The following is a 13,410-nucleotide window of genomic DNA, read 5'->3' as shown; positions in this document are numbered from 1 at the left end:
CCCTAGTAAGTCCTTGCAATGTTGCAGCCCACTCCCGATTAGTTTGACCGGCCGTACGTTTTGTACGAAAGAACGTATACCGTTTTGCAACGACATTGACTGTTTCCTTGAAATAGGCATCTAAAGCAGACAAAATTTCTTCATAGGATAGAGTTGCTACGTCGCGTCGGGGAAACAATTTCACTATCACACGGTAGGTGGACACACCTACACACGAAAGCAAAAACGGCTGCCGCTCATTACCTTGAATTCTGTAGGCGGCGAGATGAAATCCAAATTGGCGTGACCACTCCGTCCAGGTTTCGTTGGCTGGGTCAAAATTACGGAATGGTGGTGCAACTGCGTGTTGTGGCTGCGGTAGTGGTGGAGCGGCGGCGGCCGCATCGTTTTGCAGTGCACGTTGACCCTGGACGAGCTGTCCAAAGGCATCCAATAACGCCTGCCTCTGCTGATTCTGCAAGCGATAAAATTCGGACAGTACATCTGGAGAATGGGGCGAAGCCATGACACAAGTAATTTAAGCAAAGCAAGAATAAAGAAGACCGGTTTTACTCTCGTCGCCAAAAATGTTGTGTCGACAGACTTGCCAACACTACGCACACTAATTGAAAGAGGCGGCCAAGATGCACGCGCTAACTCACGAAGGATGGAGTGAGGTCTGAAACAGGATACATAATGAATGTTATAAAGAAAAGTACGTAGCTGCTATAATACTTAACTTTAATCCATCCTTTGTATACATCGTTCTTGATGAGCCATCTGGAGATTGTGGCGATACAAGTGAGACTCTTTAGATACATGCAATGTTACAAATGGCGCCTTGCTAGGTCGTAGCCATGGACTTCGCTGAAGGCTATTCTAACTGTCTCTCGGCAAATGAGAGAAAGGCTTCGTCAGTGTAGTCGCTAGCAACGTCGTCGTACAACTGGGGCGAGTGCTAGTAAGTCTCTCGAGACCTGCCGTGTGGTGGCGCTCGATCTGCGATCCTGACAGTGGCGACACGCGGGTCCGACATGTACTAATGGACCGCGGCCGATTTAAGCTACCACCTAGCAAGTGTGGTGTCTGGCGGTGACACCACATTAAGATATTCTAATGTCTAAACAGCCATTAGCGTCTATCTTCATTATGCTTTAGCTATGTAGTTTTTATTTAAAAATCGTGTACCGTCGCTATCTACGTAAGCGCTAGTTGTGCTCTGACTGTCAGGCTGTTAATACACACTGTGAACATGTGTGACGCTGCTTTCTGCTCCACAGTGAAAAAAAAAAAGTTACAAATTGGCGAGAAACAGGGTGTTTTTATATTTTTCACAAGTTTATAGGGAAATATCTGTCACTAGCTGTGATGCAGACTGCATAAATGATATATGAGTTTACTGGTATTTGTGTCGTGCTAAACCTGCTGAGTGCGAAAAGAAAAAGAAGAATGCCGGCAAACCTTCCACTCCAGGACAGTCAATATTGTGTCTGAGGAAAACGTGACGATTTTGTGAAAAGGGCTGTGTGGTCGAAGGTGCGCATGATCTTCTTCAGAAACGAGGCGCCTATAGTGAATAAGATACTTAAAATAATACATGACGATGATGACCTGGCCATTTTTAGGAGGATAACATTTTACAACCTAACGAGAGACATTGGTTTCCGGTTTGAAAATAGAAAATCAAATCTACATCTACATATATACTCCGCTAGCCACCGAGCAGCGTGTGGCGGAGGGCACTATTCGCGCCAAAGTCATATTTCCCGCCTTCTGTTCCACTCGCAGATCGCGCGAGGGAAAAACGACTGTCTGAACGTCTCAGTGCGAGCTCTAATTTCCCTTATATTTGAATGGTGATCATTGCACCATTTGAAAGTTGGTGGTAATAATATATGCTCTACAACCTCGGCGAAGATCGGATTTTGGAATTTAGTCAGCAGCCCCTTCCGTTTAACGCGTCTTCTATCTGTAAGTGTGTCCCACTTCAAGCCAGTCCCGTGGAACTTTCCGCCGCTGTTCCAATGATCTCTGATAGATGATGAATAAGAATGGTGCTATATTTGTAGCATAACCAACATAAAATCTTACGGGGATACCGTCTGGGCCAAATGCCTTCCTGGCATCTAAGGATATTAACTGTTTTACAATCCCAGATACACTTAACGCCATGCCAGCCATCCTTGCGTTTGTTCGATAACTGAAAGGGGAATGGTGCTGCAGTCCTCTACTGTAAACGAGTTTTTGAAAGCTAGGTTTAGAATTTCGGCCTTCTGTTTATCATCATCCGTTACATTACCCGTACTGTCAGCAAGAGAAGGTATTGAATTATTTGTAGCGTTCGTAGTGTAATAACAGACAGAGCTGATATTTCTTTGTAGAGGAGGAGTTATCTTCGTCATATTCAACAACTTATAAGTGAGAAATGTGTAATATTTGTTACCTTGATGAGGCTTGTGTTAATATTAGACATGTCACACAAAAAGTATGGATTGAGTCAACAGTTACTGACAAACAAGCAAACTTCTGTTGCAAGCTTATCAGAGGGGATAAAAAGCCCTATGGGAAAAGAAAAACATTAATTATTGTACATACAGTTAGCAACTGTTCCGCAGAAGGTTGATGATTTAATTTTTGAACCTAAGAAAACTGGAGATTATCACGAAGAAATGCATGGTGAAGTGTTCCTTAGGTGATTTAGAATATTCTGCCCAAACTGGAGCCCTCCAGCATTGTTGTATTGGGCGATACATCTTATCACAGCGTCAAAGTTGAGCGTAGGCCGCAAAAACCTTGGAAAAGCTAGACGCTGTAAACTGGCTGGTAGAAAATGGATACAATATCGATCCTATCGCAGTTAAGGCTGAATTGCTGCAACAGGCTGAACGTTATATTGTAGACCAGAATGTTATCGATTTAGCTGCCAAGTCTGCGGATCACATTGTCGTTATCACCGTACGACCGGAATCTGAACCCAACAAAACTGATATAGAGCCAAGTTAAGGGGTTTGTCGCAAGAAATAACAAGACTTAGCTGCCAGACGTACTGGAACTAATTCTCGGATCTTCGTCACACGTCGATATCGAACGCTGGCGGGATGCATATCAGCAAGACATAAAAAGAGGAGAAAATGTGACGCTTAGATGCTTTCGTGGATTCTGTAGCAGACGACACTTCGAGTACTAAAATGTATTCCTCGGATTCGGATATGGAAGGAGTTCCGAGATTACCAGACGACTCATTATAAGTGTTACTTCAGTGGCTTCAATATTTAAATACTTACAGTACGCTCTTAGCTCAAGCATAAAAATTGTCCTGTGTTTAAGTTAGGAATTTTCATCACACTTGTTTCTAATTACAGTATTATGTTAGCTAAGAATGAGAGCATGTTACGTTTTACGTCTGGTCGCCTAAAACCATATTGCCGAAGTTTTGGCGTATATTATTTCTTTCTGATTAAAAATGAAACTGCGTTCCAAGCTATATCGTTTCGTTGCTCATCTCTTTTTACGTCGTAGCTTCAACCGTTCACATCACTGCAGGGTAGTTGGACCAGCCGGCTGGCCAGTACTGTCCAAGTTAGATGCGCCGGTGAAACTGTTATGCCGTATTATCGTTGAGTCGAAGCGCGCGTAAAGCACAACAAAAAACGTTTCCTTATTATCGTACTTGTCTGTACTCGCTCCACGAGAAACGAAATTCAGTGAGTTTCCTGCAAAGACAGAAGAATACATAGTGTAATGTATACATGTATTCTTATGATGAACGCAATATAAACATGCGTCCTCTTGCGGTTGGTAACGGTCAATCGTGTCGATGTTAGGGCTGCCATCCTTCTGCCTAAAGCGTTCTGTGCGTGATGATTCGAAAGTGCGTGTCGGAAATAAATCGGACAGTGTAGACGCGTTCCGTCCTCATGCTACAGGTAGACGTTTACCTAACCAACCCTATGTGATGAGGCATCATCATTCATCAGTTGCAACTTAGATCCGTATGCAACGCGTAGCTAAAAGGTAGTTGCCCACTAGTTGCCCACTATATCCGCTGATGAGTCGAGCATTTAAATATAGCACACATGTCAACGACGCAACTGCAGTTGAAAATGGCCACGGACCAAAACTGGCTAAGAATATAATGTTGGTAATGCGGAACACGATGCAATAAAGGACATCTTTTATAAAGCATCTGACAGCCTACGCTGGATATTTCAAATGGTTTCATCATTGACAAATTACATCGAGGCTGGGACCCACACAGGAATAAACTGTTCTTTGGTTCAGTTCCTGCTCAACGACCTTTGAGGTCCTGCAGAGATCCTACAATGCCGTAGCGATATAGCAGTAATAACACTGAACATGAGCGAGCTGTGTAGGCGGCAGCAGTGTCAATCAACCTCGCTATTTCTATACAAACCACATTAGAGATAGACGTCTGTTCGCTAATAGTCACTCCTTTTCGATTCTAGTCGGACTAAATGACAGAAATGACATTGTGACAACAAATACTACGGTTACAGTCACGGGCCGAGGAGAGGACTTTTCTAGTACGCAGATGACAGGAACACGAGGAGTAGAAGTCACATACCTCTACCAGTAAACTCTTGAACAGTCTCTTCTTGTTTTTTTATTATTTTTACGGCTCCTGTGGGCCTGCGCCTTGACTGCGGCCCATCTGGCAAACCTCTCGGTACGACGCTGCACAATCACTACCTAAGCCGAGACAAACTACATTTTAAACACCCAAACATTCAGCAAAAGGATGTCAGAAATTCCTAAAGTAAAAGGTAAGCGTAGAAAAATGTTGTGGGCAAAGTTCCGGAATTTTTTTATAGACCTCGTAAGTCTATCAAAACTGCCCAAAGCTAAATTACTTTGAAAAAACTGGAGAGACATCTTTGCTAGAATGAAGATTGTGAACAGGCAGTAAAATGCCGACATCAAATCAGAAAATCCACATGACAAGTTCCTGGAAACTAGAAAAGAAGCTCCAAAATTAATTAAACAAACAAATGGACAGTGTGAGAACCGTCAGTTCCGTGAAACTGGAGAAGACTTCCAAAAATGGGACGATAACCATTTACAAAATTTTTAAAAGGAAGCTGAGTGGGTACCAACCCCGAAATCTCTGCTTGAATCAGGAAAAGGGACATATTAAAAATATATATATAGAAATTGCCCTGAGCCAACAGAAAGATTTCCACCAGAAAGTCCCATAAAAACCAATTCAAATGCACAAGCAACAAATTAGAAGATTAAAAATGACAAAGAATGTAGTTAAGACAGAACTGTTGCAGAACTCCTAAAATCAGCTGGCCGCAAGACCAGCAGAAACATTTGGTGAACTGAGAAAATTTCGAATGACTGGAGATCTGCATTGAAACATCCACTATATAAAATGAGGCACAGAACGGATATTAGTAACTACAGAGGCAATGAATTCCTTTCTTCCTGTTCCATTCAAACTTCTGCCTCATTTTCTCCTGGATAGATCATAACAACAGCTTGAATGCAAAACTGACGAATAGCAAACAGGATTCAGATCAAGTAGATCTTGCCTGTGACATATTTTAATTTAAAACTAATTCTCAGCGATAAAAAATGTACAGTAAAAAGTAGTTTGTACCTTCGTAGATTTTAATGTACACTACTGGCCAGTAAAATTGCTACACCACGAAGACGATGTGCTACCGATGCGAAATTTAACCGACAGGAAGAAGATGCTGTGATATGCAAATGATTATCTTTCCAGAGCATTTACACAAGGTTGGCGCCGGTGGCGACACCTACAACGTGCTGACATGAGGAAAGTTTCCAACCGATTTCTCATACACAAACAGCAGTTGACCGGCGTTGACTGGTGAAACGTTGTTGTAATGCCTCGTGTAAGGAGGAGAAATGCGTACCATCACGTTTCCGACTTTGATACAGGTCGGATTGTAGCCTATCGCGATTGCGGTTTATCGTATCGCGACATTGTTGCTCGGGTTGGTCGAGATCCAATGACTGTTAGCAGAATATGGAATCGGTGGGTACAGGAGGGTAATATGGAACGCCGTGCTGGATCCCAACGGCCTCGTATCACTAGCAGTCGAGATGACAGACACCTTATCCGCATGGCTGTAACGGATCGTGCAGCCACGTCTCGATCCCTGAATCAACAGAGGGGGACATTTGCAAGACAACAACCATCTGCACGAACAGTTCGACGACGTTTGCAGCAGCATGGACTATCAGCTCCGAGACCATGGCTGCGGTTACCCTTGACGCTCCATCACAGACAGGAGCGCCTGCGATGGTGTACTCAACGACGAACCTGGGTGCACGAATGGCAAAACGTCATTTTTTCGGATGAATCCAGGTTCTGTTTACAGCATCATGATGGTCGCATCCGTGTTTGGCGACATCGTGGTGAACGCACATTGGAAGCGTGTATTCGTCTTGGCCATACTGGTGTAATACGCGGCGTGATGGTATGGGGTGCCATTGGTTACACGTCTCGGTCACCTCTTGTTCTCATTGACGGCACTTTGAACAGTGGACGTTATATTTCAGATGTGTTACGACCCGTGGCTCTACCCTTCATTCGATCCCTGCGAAACCGTACATTTCAGCAGGATAATGCACGACCGCATGTTGGAGGTCCTGTACGGGCCTTTCTGGATACAGAAAATGTTCGACTGCTGCCCTGGTCAGCACACTCTCCAGATCTCTCACCAATGGAAAACGTCTGGTCAATGGTGGCCGAGCAACTGGCTCGTCACGATACTCTGGTACTGTGGTATCGTGTTGAAGCTGCATGGGCAGCTGTACCTGTACACGCCATCCAAGCTCTGTTTCACTCAATGCCCAGGTGTATCAAGGCCGTTATTACGGCCAGAGGTGGTTCTTCTGGGTACTGATTTCTCAGGATGTATGTACCCAAATTGCGTGAAAATGTAATCACATGTCAGTTATAGTACAATATATTTGTCCAATGAATACCCGTTTATCATCTGCATTTCTTCTTGGCGTAGCAATTTTAATGGCCAGTAGTGTATACTTATGACTCAATGTACAGTAATTGTCTCTTTCACATGCTGAAAGAACAAAGTCTGGACCTCAGAACCACTGTAATTTTTAGTTAAACAGTAAACTGTACTATATCTATGGTAAAATAAAATTCAGATAGACATTTCGGAACATTTTCAAACTAAAAGAGATGAAAGACAAGGTGATGCATTGTCGCAATTACTCTGCAGCAGTGTCTTAAAAAGAGTAATTCAAGAGTGGTGGAAGTTAAAATCAGAGGTTAAAGCTGACGAACCAGTCGTATGAAGAAGGAACAATAACAGGATGGACTGTTTAGCTTTTCCAGACCACTTGGCGATTGTATGTCAGGACATTTAGACTGCACAAAAACAAATGGAAGTCGTTAAAAAAGCAGCAGAAAGAGTAGGACTCTAAATATCAATCGAAACAAACAAAAATGTGTGTCTAGCAACGACCTGACACTGAAAATTAGAAAATATAAATACAAGAAAACCGAGAGAGGTCCCCAGTTTAGATGTTTAAGCGAAATCTTCCAGCAAACTGGCTAGAGAAGACTTGTTGTGAAATTCGTTGTCACAAAATCGAAGCAGGTTTGAGGCTTACAACGCGTCATTGGACGTCCCAGCTGTGACAGGCTGGTCCTGCTGGTTTAAATCCCGTTTCGACGTGCTGACAGTTGCGGTCGGTCCCCTGTGTAGAGGCCGCTTCGAAACATCCCGAGCAGGGTCGATGGGCATGTGCGGCGTAATCGGCAGGTCGATCCATCATTCGACAGCAGTACGCGTGACATCCCTCCTGCGGGAGCAGCGGCTGTGGAAGCCGTGTCTGCTAACATTGCTCATCTTGCAGGGCATTGGCCAGTGGACTGTGGACTGGTTTCGGTTGCTGGGCTAAGGTCCCAGCTCTCAGTGTTGAGCCGTTAAAGAGAGGACGAAAAGTGATCAGCTCCAGATTATGCAGAAGAGGGAACTTACAAACTAAGATCAAATAAAGAGATTGGAAAATACGCCAACTGTATTCCGGTATGAAAAAATTGAAGGTTAAAATTCCACAGGCGTATTACACTGAAGCACCAAAGAATGTGGTACAGGCGTGCGTATTCAAATACAGAGATATTTAAACAGTCAGAATACGGTGCTGCGGTCGGCAACGCCTATATATGACAGCAAGTGTCTAGTGAAGTTGTTAAATCGGTTACTGCTGCTACAACGGCAGTTATAAAGACTTAAGGGAGCCTGAACGTGGTATTATAGTCAGCGTACGAGTAATGGGACACAGCATCTCCGAGGTAGCGCTTATGTCCGGATTTTCCCGTACCACAATTTCACATGTGTGCCATGAATATCAGGAATCCGGTAAAACATCGGATCTCCGACGTCGTTGCGACCGGAAAAAGATCCAGCAAGAAAGATACCAACGACGTCTGAGGAGAGTCGTTCAACGTGACTGAAGTGCAGATTCCAATGCTGAACTATCAACAAGTGTCAGCGTACGAACCACACGTGTACTCTTGATGACTGCATGACACAAAGCTTTTCGTCTCTCCTAGGCCCGTCAACATCGACATTGGACTGTTGATGACTGAAAATATGTTGCCTGGTCGGACGAGTTTCGTTTCAAATTCTATCGAGCGGATGGACGTGTACGGGTTTGGAGACAACGTCATGAATCCATGGACCCTGCCTGTCAGCAGGGGACTGTTCAAGATGGTGGAGGCTCTGCAACGGTGTGGCTCGTGTGCAATTGAAGTGATATAGGACCCTTGATACGTCTAAATACGACTCTGTCGGATAACACGTACGTAAGCATCCTGTCTGATCACCTGCGTCCATTCATGTCCATTGTGCGTTCCGACAGACTTGGGTAATTGCATCAGGACAATGCGACACCCCACACCTCCAGAATTGCTACAGAGCGTCTCCAAGAACACTCTTCTGAGTTTAAACGCTTCCGCTGGCCACCGAACTCGCAGACAGGAATACTATTGAGCATTTCGGGGGGATGCCTTGCATCGCGGTGTTGAGATCTCCACCCCCTCGTACTCTTACGGATTTATGGACAGCCCTGCAGGAGTCATGGTGCCAATTCTCTCCGGTACTACTTCAGACGTTATCAGAGTCCATGCCAAGTCGTGGTACGGCACTTCTCCCTCCTTGCGGGGATGCTGGACGATATTAGTCAGGTCTACTTGTTTCTTTGGCTCTTCAGTGTAAAAGAATGGAACCAACTAGATTAACAAGACAGCTTGTGTAATTCTACGCAACTCGCAGTCAAGCGAAGACTGAAACACTAAAATGGATCCGTGCAGTAAAAGAGGTCCTGGATGAAGCAGGAAATAGCGAACTTGATACAGCAGACAGAAAAAATGTTTAGGCAGAAAATTCACGACTGGGTGGTTGGTCTGGTAGAAAAACCCAAGAAGACCGGAACGGCTTGGTCTGACGAGTGAAAAAGAGAGAGGGAGTTAAACAAGAGCTGAAACAAAGCTCTGAAAATGCCTCTTGTTGTACTTCGCGCGATCCAGGAGTACCAAACATACATGCAGGCTACAAAGTAAGATGTGGCTCGCCTTTCTGGTGAGTAGACGATACCGTTACACGGACGGCAGTAGATGTGGGTGCAGTGTGAGACGGACGAAGATGGCCGTAAGAATGGCCTTCCATAATCACTCATTGGGCTGATCTCCCGTTGTCGAGTTGTTGCTGAGTTTATGCTAGCTTGCCGCCTGGTCTCTGATGATACAGCCTTATTCACTGTCGGTAATTGAAGAGGCCGGACGCTGTGACCGAGCGGTTCTAGGCGCTTCAGTCTGGAACCGGGCGACCGCTACGGTCGCAGGTTCGAATCCTGCCTCGGGCATGGATGTGCGTGATGTCCTTAGGTTAGTTAGGTTTAAGTAGTTCTAAGTTCTAGGCGACTGATGACCTCAGAAGTTAAATCCCATAGTGCTCAGAGTCATTTGAGTAATTGGAGGTATCTGTTGCAGTACATACTTTTTTAATTTCATAAAGATGCAAATTTTATTGTATTTTTAAGTTACTTTCTTGAATGTTGCGAAAAAAAAGCAAGTGACTTTCGTGGAACTCTTCAGTGACGTCCATGTAACCCGAAAACGCTGTGTAAGAGACGTTGCCGTAGTACGGGTACGCACGGAACGTGGCCCATGGGCCCCATGTAGTCCATCATTGATAAGATGGCGGCCCACTCCTTAACGTTCGTTCTAGTATTTTCTTGTTTTCTTATTCATCTTTCATTTCCTCTCAGAAAGTAGAAGATGGGCCCTTGTACAACTTACTTCTTGTGAGAAAAAATTGTTGTAACTATGTTTCTTAAATAAAGTGAATAAGTTTGGAACGAATTATTTGAAGTAATTATCAGTGACGGCCGGTGATCATGTGTCCATGTGCTACAGCAACACGGTAAACATCGAAGTTAAATAGTGTCATTTCCCTTCGAAAGCGTGCTAAAAGTTGCATTAAAGTTACACCATTTCCCTGTGAACTCGTGCTAGTATGCAAATAAAATGGACGAAAATATGTTTTCTTGAGCTCTCTTCGCGATGACTAGAAACTAGTGTCAAGTGCAGTCGACCACGCTACGATCAACTAAGAGAAGGGCTGCAACTGTCTATTTTTGACAGTGCATGTCCTTCCAGCAGTACGAGTGCCGTGTTGCTCACAGCACAAAGTGATTATTTTTCTTTGAAAGTGCGTGTAATGTATTTTGGAGGCATAGAGCAGCACGGCCTTACGTGGGGCAGTTGACATGTAGGTGCCATAGGTCCATGTTCGAGTGCACCAACTGGCATTCGTCAGCACAGGTTCAATTCTCACTACTACCGTCATTTTTTTCGTCTTATTCCTCACAATGTTAAACTATTAACTATAAAATTTAAATATATTTAAATAGTTCAATTTATATACACAAAATTTAATATATTCAATGTTATTATGATACTACACATCTAAGTTAAAAGGCTGTAGGCAATGGTAAAAAAAGTAAGTATACGTGGAAATTTAGTATGAAAGTGTATGAAAAAAACTGTATCTGTGGTGTGATGTTTGCTGTGCACTTTTGGCTTTACATATTTGTTATTCGGGAAAAGGATGCATGGGGTATAGGGGGATTGAAAGATCTATGACATATAAATGCATTAACAACAAAGCGAAATCATAAACATATAAACAAAATACTTTATCTTAGTGCGTTAGGTAAATCTAATACAGCAACAGTATTATAACAACATAGTGAAATACGCTCTGTTTATTTTTATGATATTGTAGCACATTGGTAAAATTTTGCGCGAGACACCACTGCTAGTTAGGTATAAGCTTTCCTTTTCCTTGTGGCCCCTTAGGTGTAATTGAGCCGGCGTAAGTTGATCCCTGACAGTTGCAGTTGGCTGGGTGCTGCAGCTTCTCGGGTCTACATCAACCAGTAACGTAACGCGATTTTGTAAAAGTCCCCTTGGTAACGCCTCAGTGTTGTCAGAGCTCCATAGACACCTACTGTTTCCGCCTGCAACTGTTAGCTCTTGGTAGCTGAAAGCTGGCAATAGTGCTGCAAGCTGTCAGGGATGTTCTTAGACCGTCTCGGCTATAGTCACAATAGAGATTTGCAACCCTCACTATTGCCAAGTCTGTATACCCCTGACAAAGCATACTTAACTTTACAGTCTGAATGATAAAAATAGTTTTTGCGTTTTAAAAATGAGTAGTGTATGGCGATTAGGTGTATAAATAATAAGCTATTGGTGTAACTCGAAACGTGAACTGCAGATTTCTTTTATGGGGGCAGAGGATGACAGGGTGGTGAGGAAGAGCTACATCACAAATAAGTACTTTTTATTTTTTAGATTGCCCAGATGTACCCGTTGTGTTGCAGGCATTCTGCTGGGTTTAAACAACGTCGTGTGCACCCTGCCTGGCTTCATCTCTCCAGCAGTCGTCGGGGCGCTTACTTACCAAAACGTAAGTAGTGATAAGGGGGAGTCATGCATGTTTCTACAGCCTTGAATCTGTCTTCAAGCCATTCCTACTTATCCATTTTGTATTTCCTGTCAGTCATAGTTTATTCTTCTTCCTTTAAATAAACTTAGTGTCTCCTGAGTTATCCAAGGATTTTTACTACGCCTTATCTTTTTACCTAGGTGACTCTCTGCTGCCTTCACTGTTTTATTTTTCATAGCCACTCATTCGTCTTCTATTGCGTTCCCTCTCCCTATATACAATTGCCCAAATCCGTTGGAACGGACAATGGACATGAATGGACGCAGGTGATCATACAGGATGCTTACGTACGTGTTACCTATCAGAGTCGTATCTGGACGTAACAGGGGGCCCATATCACTCCAACTACACACGGCCCACTCTATTACAGAGCCTCCACCATCTTTAACAGTCCCCTGATGACATGAAGGGTCCATGGACTCATGAGGTTGTCTCGATACACGCCCATCCGCTCGTTCGACCAGGCAACATATTTGTAGTCATCAACATACCAAGTCGGTGTTGACGGGCCCAGGCGAGACGTAAAGGTTTGTGTCGTGCAGACATCAAAGGTACACGAATGGGCTTTCGACTCCGAAAGCCCATATCGATGATGTTTCGTTGAATGGTTCGCACTGTGAATCTTGTTGATAGCCCAGCATTGAAATCTGCAGCAGTTTGCGGAAGGTTCGCACTTCTGTCACGTTGAACGCTTCTCTGTAGTCGTCGTTGGAACAGTTTTTGCAGGATCTTTTTCCGGTCGCAGCGATGTCGGACCTCGGAGATGCTGTGTCCCATGGCTTGTGCGCAGACTATAACACCACGTTCAAACTCACTTAACTCTTGATAACCTGCCATTGTAGCAGCAGTAACCGATCTAACAACTGCGCCAGACACTTGTTGTCTTATATAGGTGTTGCCGACCGCAGCGCCGTCTTCTGCTTGTTTACGTAACTCTGTATTTGAATACACATGCCTATACCAGTTTCTTTGGCACTTCGGTTTATTTTCGCAACAAGATTACAGGCCCTCCAGCTAGTTCCAACCGGGTACGTCGTTGAGTAAGTAAGATGCCTCTTTATAACTGAGCCACTTGAGCTAAATTTTATTGGACTCACTAATTGCGAAATGCAATATCCATCCAATAAACCTTTTACGGGATCGTTGGGTAAAAATCATTGTCCTCTTTTCATGTCATCACTTCCTAGTAAGAGAACAGATATAAACTGACGAAACACGCAAGGTCAGAAGAAACAGTTATAACCCCTGCCTGACCTGAAGCACTGTTCCTTCCACGACCGCATTCTTTAATTCCCACTACATATAACTTTTAAAATTCTCTAACCTACCTATCTGATTAAGGTACCTAACATTCCACGATCTGGGCCGTAGAAAACCAGTTTTGATTTTCCTG

The 13,410-nt window shown here is 43.8% G+C and overlaps 1 protein-coding gene across 1 annotated transcript in view; it reads left to right on the top strand.

Annotated features, from left to right (window-relative positions):
- LOC126235234 (sialin-like) overlaps nt 1-12,023 on the top strand; it is a 168,376-nt gene extending 156,353 nt beyond the window's left edge. Inside the window, exon 9 of the mRNA XM_049943966.1 lies at nt 11,893-12,023. Coding sequence (XP_049799923.1) covers nt 11,893-12,023 — 131 coding nt within the window. The remainder of the gene's footprint in view (nt 1-11,892) is intronic.
- The last annotated feature ends 1,387 nt before the right edge of the window (nt 12,024-13,410 follow it).

Source organism: Schistocerca nitens, chromosome 2 (genome assembly GCF_023898315.1).
Source record: "Schistocerca nitens isolate TAMUIC-IGC-003100 chromosome 2, iqSchNite1.1, whole genome shotgun sequence".
Lineage (NCBI taxonomy): Eukaryota > Metazoa > Arthropoda > Insecta > Orthoptera > Acrididae > Schistocerca > Schistocerca nitens.
The sequence above is the reverse complement of the archived record's forward strand: the minus strand, read 5'-3'. Positions and strand labels throughout refer to the sequence as shown.